This window comes from Callithrix jacchus, chromosome 1 (genome assembly GCF_049354715.1).
Source record: "Callithrix jacchus isolate 240 chromosome 1, calJac240_pri, whole genome shotgun sequence".
NCBI lineage: Eukaryota > Metazoa > Chordata > Mammalia > Primates > Cebidae > Callithrix > Callithrix jacchus.
The window spans coordinates 109,863,397-109,884,185 of NC_133502.1; the positions used below are offsets into that span (position 1 = coordinate 109,863,397).

The 20,789-nt window shown below is 35.0% G+C and overlaps 1 protein-coding gene across 41 annotated transcripts in view; it reads right to left on the minus strand.

The window, feature by feature from the left end:
• RFX3 (regulatory factor X3) overlaps nucleotides 1–20,789 on the minus strand; it is a 304,192-nt gene that overhangs the window by 108,934 nt on the left and 174,469 nt on the right. For 38 of the 41 annotated variants that reach the window (XM_078368342.1, XM_017973370.4, XM_035304867.3 and 35 more), the window contains 2 exons: nucleotides 19,530–19,627; nucleotides 4,412–4,670 (listed from right to left, as the gene is read on the minus strand). In XM_078368342.1, the coding sequence (XP_078224468.1) occupies nucleotides 4,412–4,670; nucleotides 19,530–19,627 (357 nt within the window). Of the gene's footprint in view, nucleotides 1–4,411; nucleotides 4,671–4,925; nucleotides 15,642–19,529; nucleotides 19,628–20,789 lie in introns of those variants that run through there. The other 3 variants (XM_078368376.1, XM_078368367.1, XM_035304979.3) reach the window with 2 other exon arrangements.

Sequence of the window (20,789 nt, forward strand, 5' to 3'; positions counted from 1 at the left end):
CTATTATTCATTAGTTATTTTTCCTGATCCTCTCCCTCCTCTCACCCTCTATTCTCCTCTAAGGTCCAGTGTGTGTTGTTCCCCTCTATGTGTCCATGTATTCTCATCATTTAGCTTCCACTTATAAATGAGAACATGCAGTATTTGGTTTTCTGTTCCTGTGTTAGTTTGCTACAGTTAATGATGTCCAGCTCCAACCATGTTCCTGCAAAAGACATGTTCTCATTCTCTGTTATGGCTGCATAGTATTCCATGGTGTATATGTACATATTTTCTTTATCCAGTCTATCATTGATGGGCATCTGGATTGATTTCATGTCTTTGCTAGTGTGAATAGTGCTACAAAGAGTATATTCACGCATATGTGTCTTTATAACAGAACAATCTCTGTCACTTAGGGTGTATACTCAGTAACGGGATTGCTGGGTTGAATGAGAGTTCCGACTTTTGGTCTTTGAGGAATCATCACACTGTCTTCCACAATGATTGAAGTAATTTATACCTCCACCAACAGTGTATAAGCATTCCATTTTCTCCACAACCTCACCAGAAAAAATGCTGACATTTCTATGTACCTTGAAAACTGAAAAATTTTATAATGTGTAACCCCACAATTAAGACATCTTTATGTAATCTTTTTCATTTAAAGTTATAAGAATAATTCATATGCTCAAATAAAGTTTTTCTATTAACGATTCAGAGATTCTTCTAGTATAAGAAAGACGGCTTTAGGTTTTATGTTGAGTATTAGACTAAGTAAGAAGAGTGCTAATAATTTTTCTTAGTAGTGGCTTCAATATCAAATCAATTCACTTTTTTCGTTAGCGTATCTCAAGAAATTGACTTGCACATTAGAATAAACCTTCCTTTGTGGTAGGAAATTATTCCTAACAATTTTAAATAAAAGTGTTTCTGTATAGGTACAGTAAATGTAAGAGAGAGGGTCAAGGCAATTATTCTGAGACCTGGACCAGAAAACTTCCCCACAGGAACTGGTAAAAGTGTTTGGTTTGTGCTGTTCCCAAGTACCCAAACATAGCTAGTTTTACATCAACTGAATTACTTGACTATGCATTCCACTTACTGATAGCCCCTTAAGGAATGACCCAACTGACTATTTCTCAGTCAAGAAATTTGGCCACAATTCAGGCTGCATCAGTCATTCTATAGGTTATAGGTTGAACCCTAAAGAACAGTTAGAAAACTAAACATATATGGTACAGATGGGCTCAATGTTTGGAAATAAATGACTTGAGTCCTGACCAGCAAACTGTTAAAGATTGTGCTCCTATACAATCTAATGATATGGCATCTCCTTAAAAAAAAAAAAATCCTTGGTTTTTAGGAGTTACAACAACCAAAAATCTATGGTTAGCATTTCTAACATTTGGCAAGAGGCGGATGATATGATATCTTAAGTAGGTTTCACAGCACTTAAACTTTGTTAATTTTACTACGGTAACAGATGTGAAACTGTAAACTGAGAATCACAACCTCACTGTGAGTCAAGCAGCAGTACAATTGAGAAAGGCACTTAAATTAAATATACCTTTCAATAATAAATTCAAGGTAACACAATAAACACTAGCAGAAGTATATTTAGACAAGTACCACACTATCAATCAATAAGGGCTTTGGTGAGATGACCTTGTGATTTTTTCATATGAAAGTTACCCTTTTTTTTTCTTAACTTTTATACTCCTTCTGTTAAAAAGGAAATTTTTCTATAAAAAAGAAAGCAAAACAAAACAAAAAGAAAAAAATCACCTTAGAATTTTTATCCTTAACAAAAATTAACAAAATAACCTCAAATATGATTATTTTTAGTATAAAATTAATATATACAATTGATATTATAAATTGGTGTTTTGTAAAAGTTTTCAACCATTCCCAGTTTTTATAATTCAGTTATTTTATGTGTTTAATTTACCAATTAATATAATAAAAATCACACTTTGAATTTGTATAATGGAAAACTTAAGAAGTAATGTCACCTTTCAAACCAACATAGAAAACCAAAGTGTATCCCTTAACCACCCCCACCAAAAAATAGAAGAAGAATAATCAAACTATAAAGGTTAGCAATGCAACTGTATTTACATGAGCTGGAATAAACAATTTGGTTTATTTAGTGAGAGAGCAAGTAAATTTAGTATACCCGCATCCAGTTGATGAGGATGTTAAACAGGTATGAGAATCAGCGTGAAGGCAAATAGGAATGCCTAGAGAAGGTGAGGTAGGAAATGAATGGGATTTCAAAGGATGGTATGTTAGGATAAAAGAGGGTGGATGAAATGAAAGTGAAAAAGAGCACATTTTGTCCTGTTTTTCAGTTTTCCTAAGGCCTTGTTCAATGGTGAGTATTTTCTTTTCATTGGAAATAATTTTCTAGGTGGCCTATAGGAGGGGTGCTATATTGTACTGCTACCCTTTTCTACTTCTTTTCTTTTTATGCTGAAAATACAGTTATTTTTTATATCTAGAATATTTTATAATTTTTTTGTAAATCTTATGATTGTAAAGCTAGGGGGAAATTAGAAAATCATTTAGTCTAACCCTTTATTTTAATGATAGAAGAACTGAGATCCAGAGAAGCTATGGTTTATTAGTAGCAATTCCCTTGTTTCTAATTAACATAAATGTACTGGTGTGACTACAAGGTTTAAAAAACTGTATTTAATATTATTAAAAGCAAGAGACAACAAATATACATAGGAAATGCTCCAGAATTACAAAAAAAAGAATCATAAAAAGGAACTCTCCACTCAGACCAGCTAGTCATCTGTTCTGATGCTAGTAACAAGTAGTGAATTAAAACAAAAAGTTTGTAAAAAAATAAATTAAGGAAAAGGTACTGAATGATGAAAGTATGAACACATGAATTTACTGCAAACACACAAAGTATATACAAAGTACTTACCAAGTACATATAATAGCCTGGAAAAACTCCATAAAATGAGAAATATAAAGTTTCTCATATTACTATTTTCTCCCCAATTTATTTCTATCTCTATTTCATTGCAAGAATAAACTAAACGATGAGATGATAAAATAGGATACATCTCCTTAATTCAAATCCCCGGCACCCTTTTATATGTAATACCTAGAAAATCTATTTCGTTGCTGCTTTAGCTATGTGGTTCTAAATGGACCACTCTCATATGCTTAGTTAAGGTGAAAAACAGAAGTTCAGGTTACAGAGTTTGATGATGTAAAATTCTGTATAACTTTCTATGACTATTACTACTACATCATTTCAGTACATTAAAATACATTGTTTTGGCTGGGCACGGTGACTCACATACCTGTAATCTCAGCATTTTGGGAGGCCTAGGAGGGTAGATCACCTGAAGTCAGGAGTTTTGATACCAGCCTGGCCAACATGGTGAAACTCCATCTCTACTAAAAAAATAACAAAAATTAGCCGGGCATGGTGGCATGTGCCTGTAGTCCCAGCTACTTGGAAGGCTGAGGCAGGACAATCACTTGAACCAGGAAGGCAGAGGTTGCAGTGAGCTGAGATTGTGCTATTGTACTCCAACCTGGGCAAGAGAGCGAGTCTCTGCCTCAAAAAACAAAAACAAACAAACAAAACCCCACCCATTGTGTTAAAATAAATATATCTATTAAATATAACTTAAATATATATGTTCCTAAGATACTATTTGCTCATATCTATGATCAGAGCCAACACAAATATTTTTCATCTAAATAACCTATATTAATACTTCTCAAAGTATCTCTCTGGTGGAATGCAACATGAACTTATATAGGGCACATGGGTAAACATTTTTAATTTTACTATTTAAATACTGATTTCAATATGTATTAGGAAAAATTACACATGATTTTCTATATTAAAAGTGAGTCAACTTAGAAAACATTAAGTAAATAATAATACAGGTGGCATGAGAATATGGCAAAACTTATATGTCCAAGGTTTGGGAAATGCTGCCTTACATAATGTAACTTCTCTCGAGATGAGCTAGCATAAATATTATTGTTGAAAGATGTGAAAATTCCAAGCTATATTTTATCCTCTATATTACTGCTTAGCTTTGATCTCATAAAGTAAGCATAATAAGAAAGTAAGTTCTTTCCATAGAAATTTAAGGTATTTTACTGATGGAAGACAGCTTATTAAAACCAGCAGTTTAATGAGTAAAAATCACCTCTCTAACTTGCCAGTAAAATTAAAAACTCTAATTCACCTGATTAGAGGGCATACATATCAGTAACATTCTGCATAGTACTACATATACTACATTCCACAAACTATCACAGTACTAAAACTGTCTAACACATACTTGCCCCAGTCCCATCCGTGTTGTTCTTTTCCCTCTATAAAAGGAAATGTTCATTAGAGACTACTAGAAAGCTAAATTAAACTACTACAAACTCAAATACTTACTGTCGCTGGGGAGGCCCGAGTTGTGTGTGTCACTGAGTGACCAGAATTCTCCATTGAATTGCCGATCAGATAGGTTCCTCCAGAGCTGCTGATGAGTTGTCCTCCTGTGACTCCCATCTGAATCCCACCAGTGCCCACCATACTGTGGGATGAGACCACAGTAGTCACCTGTGCGGAACTACCTTGAGTATCAAAGTAATTCCCTCCAGTGTTTTGGCTGTACATCTGCGTCTCTGTGTAAGGATAAGTTGTTGTTCGGCTTTAGAAGAAGAAAAAGAAAAAAAGAAATTTACTAGCTTATTTATGTCACCTTATTAAATTCTTTTCTAATATGAATGTAATTGAAATATATTGGTTGGCTTAGCCTTTGGAACATGGCAAGTTTTGCATTTTGTACAAAACTTCATTCCCAGAAACAGCTGGAATTACTTTTCAAATTGAGAGTCCACTCATTTAAATAAGTACCTCAACTAGTTTCTGTACTTCAGAGCTTTTGTCCCCTCCTGGTGCCTACCTCCAGCATATAAATAAGATCAGGTCTCTTCCCTCCAAGAAATCTTGCCCAGCAACTTCTTCAATTGCTTAAAAAATGTACTACAAATTCCAGTTTTAGGGAAGTTGGGACCTGGAATAAGTAGGAGCAGTGTGAGTAGTGGACTTTGCTCCTACTTAGCAATACTCAGACTATTTCACATTCCTGGGTGACTGCCGGTAAACCTCCATGACTAAAGTGGCTTGCGTGGATCTCTTTCTTACCTCCATAAAGATCTTGAGCAAACAGTTTACTCACCTTGGACCCTAAGTCCCTTGCTCATCTTTCTCTTTTTATTCACACTTAAGTTCCTCCTTCATAAGATGACTATTCCAACTCTTCATGTCCTCACTTTCCATTTTCCAACAAGTACAGTAAAGCTTCTACCCTTAGCCTTTCATAAGAACTGCTTTTAATAAGGTCACTTCTGAGCACATCTAAATACCAAGCTAAAGGCTCCTGCCAGTCCTTATCTCTTGTGACCTAACTGTAGAATGACACTGTGGACCACTCCATGTTGCCCTTTCCCTCCTCTTTCTCTTCTGATTAAGCTCATTTGATTGATCTGTTTTTAATTTTCAATTGACTATAACTTAAATTTTGAGACGATTTTTTTAACATTTTATTTTGAAACACTAAGGTCTCAAGAAGTTATAAAAATATGTATAGAACATATTTTATTTTAAACATTCAAATATGAAATTGAAATTCCCAGTTCTTTTACAATTATCTTCAATGTCACCTCATAGAACTAGCTATTCCTGAGAGTTTGGTGTGTATGTTTTCGGCCATGTCCTATATGTATCTTAAGGCCTGGATATCTTAACCTCTTTTGTCCCTTAGTGTCTATGACCCTTCTTTTCCACTGTTTGCTTTTTTACCATAACCTCTCAAGGGCCTTTTGGAGTCTCCAATTTTTCTAGCACATCAAATATTAGGATTTTTTGAGGTTTCCATTTTGAGCTCTTATTTTTATTTAGATCAAAGACCTTTACCACATACAGTACTATATAACCATATACATGCTTTTAGTAAACAATCTTAAATAAGTTGGCATCACTGCTCTCTTTACTTCCTAGTTATACTTTAAGAATATTAAATCTGGGTTTCTAACAGCCAACTGGTTATCACTACTCAGAACTCCTTTGAAATATGGGAGGTTGTGTAAAATTTAACATATGACGAGATTCCTTCCCCTCTCGTTCTTTCTTCCACACCCCTGCTTCTCAGTAGAGGGCAGCACCACTATCTTCAGCTTTGGAAATTATTGCTTACTCTTCCCTCTGACTGACATGAGTTGCTAAGTCTGTCAATTTTATCTTCTTAATAATTTTCCAATTATTCTTTCCATTATCATAGACAATACCTTAATTCAAATGTTTTCTATTATACAGGCTGAGAATACCTTATCAACAATGCTTGGGACCACAAGTGTTTTGGATTTGGGATTTTTTCAGATTTTGAAAACATTTTCATATATAAAATGAGAGATCTTGGGGTTAGGACCCATATCTAAACATGAAATTCACTTATGTTTCGTAAACACCTTTATACATAGCCTGAAGGTAATTTTATAAAATATTTTAAATAATTTTGTGCATGACACAGTTTGTATACGTTGAACCATCAGAAAGCAAAGATGTCACTATCTCATGTTAGTGCTCAAAAAGTTTCAAATTTTGGAGCATTTCAGATTTCAGATTTTACATTAGGGATGTTCAACCTGTAACTGCCAATTGATTTTCCCTTCTCTAATCAGGTGCTCTTGCAATCTATCTCCAGTTCTGCTGCCAGGAGAATTTTCTATAATGCAAATATAAAAATAAAACTTGGCTTAAAAACCTTTCGGTGTTTCTCTCTTGCCTTCAGAAAAAGTTCAAAACTTTTGTCCACCTGACAAAAATCATCAGGGGCTCATGCCTACATAATCTCCAGACTTGTTAGCCATGTTATCAAATGCTCTCTTCATTCACATCATATTGACCGTTTTGCTGGTCCTGCTAAAGTGCCATTTCCTCTTGCCTCCCTGCTTCACTATACAAGTATTTCTCTGCCTGAAAGTCTTTTTCAGTTTTTTCCACCTCCCTTCCTTTGTCCTAATCATCCTTAAACTCTCAGCAGAAGCGCCTTATTTCAAAATTATTTTCTGCATCCTTTGCCCTCTATGGCCACTCCTCACAGCGCTGTTACGTTTTATGCTCTGTACTTTTCCTTTGAATTACTGAAACATAAGCTCTCAATGTGTTGTTAATTTCTCCATGTCTTTGCCCTCCATCAGTAATCTCAACACTTAACACAGTTGCTGGTACATAGCAGGCACACTAAGTAGTCAGCAAATATTTACAAGTACATTAGACATAATAGCCAGTTTCATAAATTTCTGTATCATAAATCTTTTATTTTCTTAAAACATGAGAAATTATGCTAAACTACTCCAAGATTTATGTTTAATTTAAAACAAGTACTTTTAACCCATTATAAATTATACTTGTAATTTACAATATATATTAGTAAAATAATTATAGTATTCTGAAAGTATTTCAGACTGGGTAAATAGCCCTTTCCAGAAAGGCCTATAGCAAATCCAGGTAAAAATTTTAGTTTGGGGTGATGATAGAAACAACTTCATGGGAATTTTCTTTTATACAGATAGGAAAATGTCATTTAAAATACATACACTATTCTTCTCATCACTGCTATATTTCCCAACTGGAAACCTCATTTATTTCTCTATTTACATATTTATTTAATGAAACAAAATAGCCATGTTTATTTCAAATTTGGATAAAAAGAGAAATAAAGTCATTTTAATTTCTGTCTACTGAATATGACAGTGGCCCCACTTAACTGTGCTTAAAATAACGCAATCTGATGTTGGTATTTAAGTATAGTCAAATAAGTTGTAGAAATAGATATAGGACAATAAATACTCTGACAGATGCGGGACATGGTGCCCCTTTCCTTTTCATCACCCAAGCAGGATGATTCAGGAAGCCTCCTACTAGAAAGTAGATTTCTCAAATAAAACATAACAATAGCAAAATATAGCTAATATTTACTGACCATTGACTATGCAGCAGGCACTATTCTATGTGCTTCTTAGGCATTAACTCATTAAATTTTCTTTATAACTATATAAGGTAGGTGCTGTTATATTAATAATTCCTATTTTACATATAAGGTAAATAACATAAGTTTGGATTGGTTAAATAACTTAGTCCAAAGCACAGAGCTGATAAATTATGGATTTGGAATCTAAACTCAATCTATACTCTCAACCATTACATCACAAAAAAGAACCTAACTTTTCATATCTGTCAGTACCTTACTATTTTCTAGCACTACACTATTCTCCATTATTACCAAGAATGAGGCCTGTTGACTATGTACTTGCAATTGTAAAGAGGAAGCCGTGGAAAAGATGGGGCCATTTCTGAAGATACTTAACCACTGCAGCTTTTGGGCTTGCCCTCTTTGTATCATTATAATCAATAAAGAACAGTAATGCAAATAAATGCATCACAGATATATATAATCTCTATATAGCCCTCGATGTCAGTTCATAAGCTAGAAAATGGCCAAAGAACAGGAGAAGGAAGAAAGTCACTAAACAGTATACCTAATCCATAAACTATCCCCATTACTCCATCATGGAACTGTGAAGGCTTGTCTACTCTATAAACACACATTGGGGTAAAGAGTGGCGATTTTTAAGGGAAAAAACTCACACAATTATATTAAGGAATAAAGTGTGATAAATTCTCTGAATTTGGCTTTGACAAAAATACACTTGCAGTTGGAAAAGGGAGACTTTCAAACACCAGGTTGAGTAACAGAAGCAGATTATAATATCTTTAGCTGGGCCCGGTATAGTTGCTCATGCCTGTAATCCCAGCACTTTGGGAGCCTGAGGTGGGCAGATCACCTGAGGTCAGGAGTTTGCTATTAGCCTAGACAACACGGTGAAACCCCGTCTCTACTAAAAATGTACAAAAAATCAGCCAGGCGTGGTGGCACATGCCTGTAATCCCAGCTACTTAAGAAGCTGAGGCAGGAGAATCACTTGAACCTGGGAGGCAGAGATTGCAGTGAGCCAAGATCACACCACTGTACTCCAGCCTAGGTGACAGACTGAGATTGCATCTCAAAAATAATAATAATAAAATAATATCTTTAGCCATTGTCCCTTAAAGGTAAGAAGGCAAGCATGAACCCCCTTGTTGGATTCCCTGGAGCCAGAGCCAGAGTCATGCACAAGTAACCAGTAACTCTTAAAAAACTCTTAAAAGGTTTTCTCCATGTCTAAATACTTTAAGCTCCTGAATAAATACTTAAGAATTTATTTTAAAAAAGAAGCACCAACAGCAAAAATAAACAGTTCTTTTTTAGGTACTAGAAACAGACTCTCTTAATTCTGATATCTCAGATCAGCTCATCTTTTATATTGTATACTGAATATATTCTTCAGATGAGTTACTGCTTGTACACTATTTTCTCCAGAAATTTCCTAAACATATGTTCAAGAAAACGACTCAATTTTTGGCATATCAGATTAAAAGCAGCTAACTATTTCTGGACTGTACATTCCTGAAATAGATAAATCCCCAAGCAATTCTGTGCACATTTAAAAGATATTGCTGTGTTCATTTTGTTTGTTCTGTATTGATTACCATAGACTAAGGCATGAAAATAATGCCATATTATTTCTATAGCAGAAGAGAAATCTTTCCACTGTTCTGCATATGTATCCAGTAATGAATGTGAACACATCGATATGTCTATATTTGCCAACAGAAGCTTCTTCATAGCTGACTTCTATTATAGGGTTCTATGTAAATGTCAGGTCTCTGACTCATTAAATTCAGTAATTTAGTGCTGTTTGTTTCACATCATGCCTTAGCATATACCCTGGCTAAGGTTGACCCTGAATATTCCCTTACATATTCACTTTGATGATTATGACAATTTATGTTAGCTATAACCAATTTTTCTGTTTTCTTTATCTTCAGGTGTCTTATCCATAATTCCAGATACTCAGTATCTCTAAATTATGTGCTTCATATTTTACCAAGATTTTGAATATCCTCCAACCAATAAGCTTGTCACTATAAAATCAAGCAATGGCATGAAAGTGATAAATTAAGGAAATAAAATAGCTTGTAAATCTCACACCATAAATTGTATTATAAAGAGAGAATATAGATATGGTGACCATTATCCTGCACGGGTACATTTTATTGCTTTTAGGCTACTCTGCATACATTCTTTTAACAAATATTTAATAAGCATCTATTCTGGCACATAGAATGAAAGAAACAACACAGACACGACCTCTACTGTTATCAGGGCTGCATAACACAAGGAGTAAGTGGGCAAAAATAAGAAATGAAACAGGACAATTAGAAGTTTTCCTCATTCCTATGAAAGCAAAAACATATAATAAAAAAGCAGAATAAATGAGAGAGAGCATTTTAGATAGGATGGTCAAGAAATGTTATCCCTGAAAGCCAGATGTTTTTTTAGATTGAAACTAAAAGATGAAAAGTAGTCAGCCCTATGGAAAACAGGAAGAATAATATTTTAAGAAGAGAGTATAAAAACTCACAGCATAGCACAAAACACAGGAAAGATCCTGATATTTAGAAAGAAATTAGAAGTCTGGAGTATTTTAGATATAACAAATGAGAAAGCTGTCAGAAAGAAATGAGGTTAAAGTAGGTAAAAACTAAACATGCATGCAATGTAAACAATTTTCTTCACTGCAGGCCATGATCCACTAGTGGGTCATAAAATTAATTTTAATACGTCATAACAGCATTAAAAAAAAAGAGACTGGACTAGACCAGAAAAGGTCAGTGCTTATTACACTTAATAAGAATAAGAATTATTTTTAGAAATGTTGTTTCTATCATATACAGAATATACACATAAATGACGTATGTGTGAATGTCTGGGCGTGTATGTGTGTACTTACCAGAGTATGAAATATATGCCTAACTTTCTCATAGTAGATGATAGTTTTAAAAGCTGAAAAGCCACTGTTACAGACTGTTTTAAGAAGTCAGATTTTGATTTGAGTTGGAATAAGAGTAAAGGCCTTATGGGTAGGTGGAGGTAGGGCAATGTTCTAGCCAGAGAGACAACCTGAACAAAGGCCTGAGGCCAGAGAGGTAAAGGTACACCATGAGAAAATGGAGTTGTAATCAGGGCCCATGGCTGTGATGGGCCATGTAAGATGATTCTGGAACCTGCAAATTAGATACAACAGTAGGAGGTGATCTTACTGGAAGCTTGCTCGGTACAGTGAGAGCATTATATGTCTGAACTAGACTGAGGAATAACTAAAGGCAGCCAGAATGAGCAACTTTTTAGTATCTTAGAAAAGTTTGAGAGCACAAAAAGTGCATTTGGAAACTAGGAATGGATGTTTTTAAGAGTCAAGGGATAAATTATCTTTCTTAATCTACATGAAGTTAATCATACAGGTTAGAAGTTGTTACCCCACTTTTACAGATGGAGAAAGTAAGATGTGAGGAGGCAAGAGCACTTGCTCTGAGTATGACACTGATAGTGAAATGATGAAGGAAGACTAGAACTCTGGTCTGGATATCTCCCAGTGCAGTGCTCTTTCTGTTATGCTACCTCTGTTTGAAACATGTATACACTGCCAAATACATTGGATTTAAAGAGGGATGGCAAATTAAAATTTTCTTAGAAAACTCGCTATATGATTGAGGAAAGTAGGCATATATTTTGGAGCAGGGTAAAAACTGGCCCTACACTTTTTTGTTTTTGTTTTTATTTCTAAAAACTTGGAGGAGAAAGTAATTTCTAGTTTTTGGAGAAATCTAGTAAAGATTTTATTTCTCGCTGTAGAATTTTCTTTTCATTTTTTTTTTTTTTCCAGAAAATTTCCCATGAACTCACACATTCCTTACCGAAAAGAATTGGCCAGAAAAATTATTTCAGTCAATATTCAAACAATAAAAAAAGGTTGAACACTCTTTTCTTCTCATTATTTAATGACTTTTTGAATTATTTTCAAGTCCAGTGGTGCATAGCCTCTTTTCCAATTAAATTTTTAAATTAACCTCAAAGTGTCAAATGGATAAAAGTGGAACATGCCCCAGTTGAAGGGGAACACAGATAATGGAGCAGAGTCGGTTTCTGTCCTTCCCTCCCAGTACAACCACCTTGGAGCCTCTCCTCCACCCTAGAACTCCAGGGCTCCACAGAACACAGACAACTGATGATTAATTGATTTATTCACTGTCAGTTCACAGTGGCAGTGGGGCCAGGATCCAAGATCAGTATCCAGGGGTAGCACTGGCAAACAGGGTTTGGGATGGCTGCAGAAGTGTGGTGTCTGTACTGCACTGTCTCTGTGCTATGGTTTTGTGCATGGTCTGACTGCCTGACATCATTTGTGCCTGCCTTTTTCCAGCTTGATTCTCCAGACTTCCTGGAAATTCTGTGAGTCAAAAATATCTTTCAATAAATTCTTTGTCTTAAATAGGCCAGAGTTTGTTTCTGTTGCTTGAAACTAAGAACCTCTGCCTTAAACAGTTTCAAATTATAGAGTTTTTACATGGGCCACCAAAGCCCTGAAAAGAAGTTGCTACATTATATGGAATCTTCAACAAATAACATCTCTGGCTGGCCAGCATGCACTACTTTTTTGAGTTTCAAAACAACATTCTCAAGTGCTTCACATCAGACTGAAGGCAAAGGATACACCAGAAAGATCACATGTCTATTTTGTGGAAGACACAAAAAGGAAAACGGCACTGCGGAAAGGAATTTAAGTGACCTGATATTTAACCTCTCCTTCTTACATAAGAATAAGAAAACAGTAGATTAAATATACTTACATAAGAATAAAAAAACAGTAGATTAAATATAAAGTAACAAATACTACCATCATTAATAAAACATTTGCTTTCACTTATATTCAAAAGACATACTTGTTTCTTCTGACTTCAACTGCTATAAGAAAAAGTAAAAAATAAAAAGCCTTCATTGAGCTGTTGCTACACCTACTGGGGAGGAAATGCAAGAATAAATGTTACAAGTCAGGAAGACTTCTTGTAATAACTTACTGAGTTTTCTCCTTCATATGTAGTATTTTCATTACTATATATGTTGATATGTACAGAGTATTGGAATCACAATTTTATACCATCCTGTGATTATTTTGTAAGAATCTGCACATCTTTACTTAGCATTTAAATTCTTTATTTCTGTATGGTAGAACAGTGGTTCTCACACTTTAGTGTGCCTCAGAATCACCTGGAGCGCCTGGTGTATCACAGAGACCTATGTCCCACCCGCAAAGTTCCTCATTCTGTAGAATTGGCCTGGGCACAAAAACTGGCGTTTCTAACAAGTTGTCAGGTGATGTGAATGCTGCTAGTCCGGGGAATATGCTTTGAGAACCATTGCACTAAAGGATACTACAATTATGAAACCTGATTTTCACAGGAATGAAAGGAAAAGGTGTTTTAAAAAATATTAATTCTTTTAGCCGACTCGAGTTAAAAAAACAAAAACAAAAACAAAGTTTACTGTTACAAAAGGGAATTTTATATTCTTTGGCAGTTGCTCATGATATCATGACCAAAAGTTCCAGTGCTATAATGGTTTTTGAAGCATACTGAAAAGAAATACATAGTCAGTAAATATATGAGTCACCTGCCCTGACAAAATAAGTCAGGGGAATGAATATGGATCTAAATTAATTTTAGCAGAAATGGCTTTATAAAAGATTTGATTTGAAGTCACTGATAAAAATTTATAAACAAGAAAAACTGAGTAACCATATACATGTTGTAAGTCTCAAAAGTTTTTCACCAGAGGAAAAAAACAACAAAACAAGTAAGAAAGCTGTATGAATGTCACATCAGCAGCATCTCAATTCAGTTTCATTTATTTTCTTCCTGGTGTACTTAAAGCCACCGAGTAGTCAGCTTTAGTCTCACCTATCGTTCAATGCTAGTCTTTAATTTATTCAACAAATATAGATTGAGCACCTATCATGGGCCATTGTTCTAGGTATTATGGAGAGAACAGAGTGCAAACAAACCAAGTCCCTGCACACATGAAGCTTACATTCTAGTGGGGGAAAAATAGTGATCAGTTAAAAATGATAATCAAGAGAATGACACATAGTCATACATGTTGTAGAAGAAACATGGTCTCTCTTAGAGAATACCAGAGAAATATGTACACCAATATGCCTCTGAGGCAAAAATCATAGAAAACTTATCTGGCCAATAATAAGAATGAGGAGGAGCAAATAAGATAGGAAGAAAAAAGAAGAATATAGAGTCAGAGAAGTCAGAAAAAGACACTGATTTAAGGATAGAGTGGCTGACTGGTTGATGGCTAAAGACGAAGTAAATTTAATCTAAAAGGATGGCTGTTAAATTTAACAACAGAAGGTCATCAATTACTTTAAATAAGGGCAATTGTATTGTAATGTGGAGAAGAAAGCAAGCTTGGAAGGGGCTGAAGAAGATGTGTTCAACAGCATCTCAATGCAGTTTCATTCATTTTTCCTTGATACTTAAAGACCCCAAATAGTCAGCTCCTGTCTCACCTGCCATTAAATGCTAGCCTTCTTTAATTCATTCAACAAATATAGATTGAGCACCTATCATTGGCCATTGTTCTAGGTATTAGAGGGAGAATAAGGTGCCCTTCCATAGTCTTTTCCACAGAAGGGCAGTCTTCTCTTCAAGAGAAATCTAAACAGCAAGTAGATCCACAAACTAACTCCTATACCAGTCAGAATGCGTTGTACATCAGCAGACACATAAATGAAGAAAGCACCCCTACATCTCAATTACAGAATTTCATGTAACCATTTTTTTAAAGGAGAGAGCATTTGAATAATAAGAAGAAAGCATAATCTCACCTGCAAAAACTGAAATTTAATATTTTACTTACAAAGGAAGAAAAGGGATCGAGGAATATCCCTTTTAAGGTTCCTATTAATCATTTAAACCTTATGGAAAAATAATTAAGTGACTTCAAAAATGCATTAATACATGATTTTCAAGAGATGACTACAGGTATATATTTTAAAAATGGATTTTCAATTATTCAATGTCAATATATATTAGTGTACCATTTCCCAAAGCATACCATGTGATTTTATTAGATATTATTCAGATAACAGTGTTCTGTGGTTCCATGCATTGCTATAGGACTTTTCAGAGCTCTTAAAAGGGTAACAGGAATTGAGGGTTCTCAAGAGAAAGGAAATCACAAAGTGTTTCCCTGCTCATGTAACCACAGAACTCTCATGGGACTAATGCATAATGGATCATGGTATGAGAAGTTATGTACTGGAGTTGGGAAACCTATAATCTAAACAGGAAGACTACTAGAACAGATATCTATATTATGAATACTTTTGCATTTTAAAACACTGATTGTAAACAGTGGGCAAGCTTCAAAGAGTGGTTTATATAAGAAAATCCTTTAAAATAAAGATTTCTTAATTTGACCATAATACAGCATGATGTCTTTATTTCCATTTTGACTAGCATAACGTAGGAGCAAGTGGGGAAAGTATGAGTCAAAAAAGAGTGGGGGAAGAAAAAAAATCATTTTATTTTTAAAAAGTTATTTCTTAGCTACACAAAGACATTTCCATTGAAATGAACTCTCTCTCTACATGGTATGCAATGTTCCCAGCAGGTTTAATCATAGTATTCTAAATGATTAAATATCATAAATAGTAAGAATTTATAGAAATAAAGATGATGATCAAGACTTTGGGAAAATTTTGGAAAAACTACTTCAAGGAAATACACAAATGATGTAGCATCGGTTCCTATATACGCAAGGACAAAGTAGTTTTTGCAAAAACTACTTTTTTCTCCCTTTAGCAAAAAACTACTCTATTCCAACATCTAGCGCTGTAAAGTAATCTCAGTTGTTTAATTGAAATGTATGCTCACTCACTAACCCACACTGTTAAGCCTGTTATGCTGGCAGTAATTGTCCATATTCACAGGGAGAACCAGGTAAACACTTTAGTATCATCAAATTAGAATGATTACAAGTTTTCATAAGTGATGACACATATCTATGAGGGCTGTCATCACCTCCTGAATGAGACCCCATGCATTATGGCTACATGACATGGGGATGCTGGTGACAAGAGCATTAGTGAACTTACTAAGCATGCTCAGGTTATAGGGCCATGTACTGAGTGCTCAAAAGTTCATGATAAACATCAGAGTCCCTATCTTCTGAAAGTATCATTAGCAAAAAGCACTTATTATCACACAGAAGCGGGACTCTGACTGTGATCCAAGTCAGGGATCAAATACTAACTTGCTATTAATTCAGTGTGGTAGGATAGAAGAATATGGAATATTCTTTCCTAACACACATGGAAGTGTACCAAATAAAAAGAAGCCATAGAAAGACTCTAAAATGAACATTAGAGACAAAAATTTTAATAGTCAAATGTCAGCACCACAAAATTGCAGACAGATTAAATTAGCTTATGCTGAAAAAATTTTCTAGTCATATTTGAGAAAAAATATTCATAGTCCCTAGTTCTTAAATTTTGAGTATAATTCATGGCAACACAATGATTTTTCTTATTAAGTATAAAAATGATGCTACAGAACCTTTAGTCAAAAATTATCTTTGATAGTAATGAAAGGTTTTTAAAGATGCAACTTCTCTCTCGACCAAAAGTGCACATTTGTGACGTTATTGGCTAGAGTTGAGGATACAATCTGAGTCCACACAGACCAGATCAAAGCTAACTGGACTTTGTGACAAATGACCTCATGACCTAGACCTCATTAGTCATGATCTAACGAACTGAGCTAGTTGGCCATAGATAATACATGTTACCACTAGATATTTTGCTTTGTATCATTTCTGCACTTAAATGGGCCCTATAGTTTTAAAGAACCACCTTACAAATGCTATTTTTCTAAGGTTTTATGAATGAGTAAATTCATTCAACTCATTTTTACTTATTATGTGAAAGACCCTAAGATCAGTGGTAAAGCAGTTTAAAACTGCACAAGACAATATGCGGAATTTAGAATTGTAAATAGGGAAGAAAAGTTGTAAACAAATAACAAAAGTGTATAATTTTACAGCAATAACTAACGTTTGTTGAGTGCTTACTATTCTTTAGATGGTTCATGAAGCACTTTTGATAAACTGAGGTTACAGGTTGAGTAGCCTTTATCCAAAATGCTTGGAACAAGCAGTGTTTCAAATTTTTTATTTTTTCACATTTTGAAATATTTGCATTATACTTACCAGTTGAGCATCCTTAAGTTGAAAATCTAAAATCTGAAATGCATAATGAGCATTTCCCTCGAGTATTATGTTGGTGCTCAAAAAGTTTCAGATTTGGGAGTATTTTGGATTTCAGATTTTAGGCTCAACTGGTACTTCATTTCATACATAACAGACTAATCTCTCTACCTTAGCTTGGACCAGTGCAAAATGAGAAATAACTGTGATACATACTATACAGTTAACTCTCTCAACACCCATTCCAACTGCCCTTTTCCCTTGTCAGAGTCTACTACAACAGACATGAAAGCTACAAACTCCCATTCTCAGATTCCCCTGTAGGTGACCATTACTACTTGTCACAGACAAAGATGAAATGGCAACTGACAACTGGGTGACCTCTAGTAGTGTCTAGAAAGACCCCTGATAGCATAAAGGTCGAAGTGGCAGGCGTCTTTTTCATTTGGTATAAATGCCAATGGTAGTTTAAGTTTATGGTGACGATTCCAAAATCAGGCTCCAGGGGGCCCTGGACATATACAACAAACAGGTAGAGTGAAAAACATTCACAGTATGTCTAAAACATGTAAAGAGCTATAGATTTAATAAGGTAACAGAAATTTATTGACTTTATTATGTGCCAGCCACCTAAGTAAATGTAAATAAAATAAAATGCCAAGTTCCCATTCAGGGAGAGTTCTTCCTACTATAGGAAACATAAACAAGCATTCATAGTAAAATGCTGGAAGTAAAAGTCAGTGTCAACATTGCCCTTTATAAGGGAAGGATAAGCTAACTGCAGAGGGGGACAGTCAGACTCTATGTCACAAAAAAGGGGCTACATGTCTGTCTATAAAGATCACACTAGACTGGGTTTGGGGAGACTGAGAGGAAAGAAGAGAAGACAGAGAATGCTATGTCAGCAGAGAGAAAATGACATGACCAAAAACAGAAGTATGAAAGGAGAATATTTGGGGAAAAATGCACAAAGTTGGTTATGCCTAGAAGGTAGAAAATAAGGCTAGGGAGGTAGGGATGGGGAGAATGCCAACATGGAATGTTAGATTTTATTTTATAGGTAATGGAGGTAGTGTTAAATACAGTAGTGATGTGGGTAGATTCAGGGACCAAATATAGTAAGAAAAGAGAGAAGTCAGAGTCAATGAAAAGCTTTCAGTTTTGTATCATGTATCATGTACCAGGCTCTGTATTAGGTACTTTAAATATATTTCCTTGTATCCTCACAGAAACTCAATAAGAGTGTGATTATTCTTCTCCCACTTCCACAGAAACAATAAAGAAAAGCTCAGATTATTTAAGTACGTTGGTCACAATTATGAAATGAATACAAAGCTAACAAGAATTCTGTTTTTAGTTATAATAACAATAGATAATTGAACTCATATGTCCTCCATGCTTCTGGTGTTAAGCGTTATTACAGTGATGAAAAAAACAAAAGAAGTCCTTCTTTCATGGAACTTACAGGTTGACATCATGGAAATAAATGAAATCACCCAAGGAAAGAGTAGATGTCATAAGAATAAACAGAGTAGAGGTTATCATCCTGGGGTATACCAACATTGGTGGGAGGTGGGCAGAAGAGTCAGTGAGAGAACCTGAATTCATTTCAGGTTTACCAAGGAAGTCAACAGGTTGCAAATCCAACTTGGAAACAATCCTAGTGACTTACAATAATTCTCAGTTCCTTTACTAACATTCTGCATCGCATTCCAAAGTAGCTAAGAAACCCAAATAAAATAAATTTACAAATTCACACTATTGTTGATGCAAAAGAGGTAAGTTGGTTTCAGGCAGGGGGCAGGTTTAGATAGGAAAGTAAGATTTACTGAGTATCAGGCAATTTTATGTGGAATATCTTATTTTCAAAATGTTAAAAATATCCCAGATTCCTAATATACTTGTTTTATATTCATTTACACACACATACACATAAAAATTCACCTTGCATAGAAAAACAAAAAGCATGGAGTTTAGAAGCTATCATTAAAATACAGATATCACTAACAAGGGATATATACATTTTTTTTCTCTACCTAGAAACAATTATTAAAGGGCATAAGACTTTTAATAATTAAAAAAAAAAAACCTATGGGGTTAAGTCAAAGGAAAATGAGTGCATATTGTTAATAAATATAGATAAAAGCTCTAAACATCAGCTTAACTTCAATAACTCTGTTCTAGTAGAAAATTACTTTGAAAACAAGGAAACAACTTGGGAATAGTGAGAGGGTTTCAAAAGTGCTCTCTGAGTGGAGGAATTAAAAAGACTTCCACATATAAACTTACATTGCTCCATTGGTATAGACAGTATCACTTCCTTCCACATACTGCACCTGAGCTGGATAGACATGTTGTACCTGCTGCACAGTCTGTACCTGCTGTACCTGAAAAATAAGTATTAGGACCTTGGTAAGAGGGAGGTATGATAGGAAGAATACAGAGCATTAGACCTATCTCAAAGGTTTCTCTGATGTTACTGATAAATGTGAGAATGACTTATAAGAAAAACTTAGATTCGTGCTATAGTTTCAAGATAAGTATGTGTTGGTTCCAGAGCAAGTACAACATTTGTACTGAATAAATTCTGTTAATATTTCTGCAGGTATAAATGTATAGACAGACACACTCCAACTGTTCAGGTTTAAAATTATGGAAGTTATTGGCCAGGCATGGTGGCTCATGTCTCTAACACTATAATCCTAGCACTTTGGGAGGCCAAGGCAGGCAGACTCCCTGAGCTCAGGAGTTTGAGACCAGCCTGCGTAACAGAGCGAAATCCCATCTCTATTAAAACACCAAAAATTACCCGGGCATGGCAGTGTGTGCCTGTAATCCCAGTTACTCGGGAGGCTGAGGCAGGAGAATTGCTTGAATCCAGGAAGCAGAGGTTTCAATGAGCCAAGATTGCACCACTGCATTGCAGCCTGGGCGACAGAGCAAGACTCCATCTCCAAAGAAAAAGGCAAAGTTCTTTTTTTGGTAATTTATGAAATTTGATTCCATTTTAATTTAAAAATATTAAAGCTGAATTAGTTTTTTAGATTAAGAACAATTCATAACATAAAATTTCAAACACTCAAATGTGTAAAAAATACTGTAATAACCCTATGTACTTGTCATCCAAGATAAATGATCTTTTCCATTTTTCCCCTTCACAAGATTATTTAAAAGTAGTTCCAGAAGGCTGGGCGTGGTGGCTCATGCCTGTAATCCACTTTGGGAGGCAGAGGCAGCTGGATCACCTGAGGCCAGGAGTTCAAGACCAGCCTGACCAACATGATGAAAGCCCATTTCTACTAAAAATACACGATTAGCCAGGTATGGTAGCACAAGCCTGTAATCCCAGCTACTTGGGAGGCTGAAGCAGGAGAACTGCTTGAACTCAGGAGGCAGTGAGCCAAGATCGTGCCATTGGACTCCAGCCTGGGTAACAAGAGTGAAACTCTGTCTCGAAAAAAAAAGTAATTCCAGAGATTATATCATTTTACTGGTAAATATTTTCATTTGTATCTCTAAGAGATAAGAATTGTTTTTAGCCTGAACACA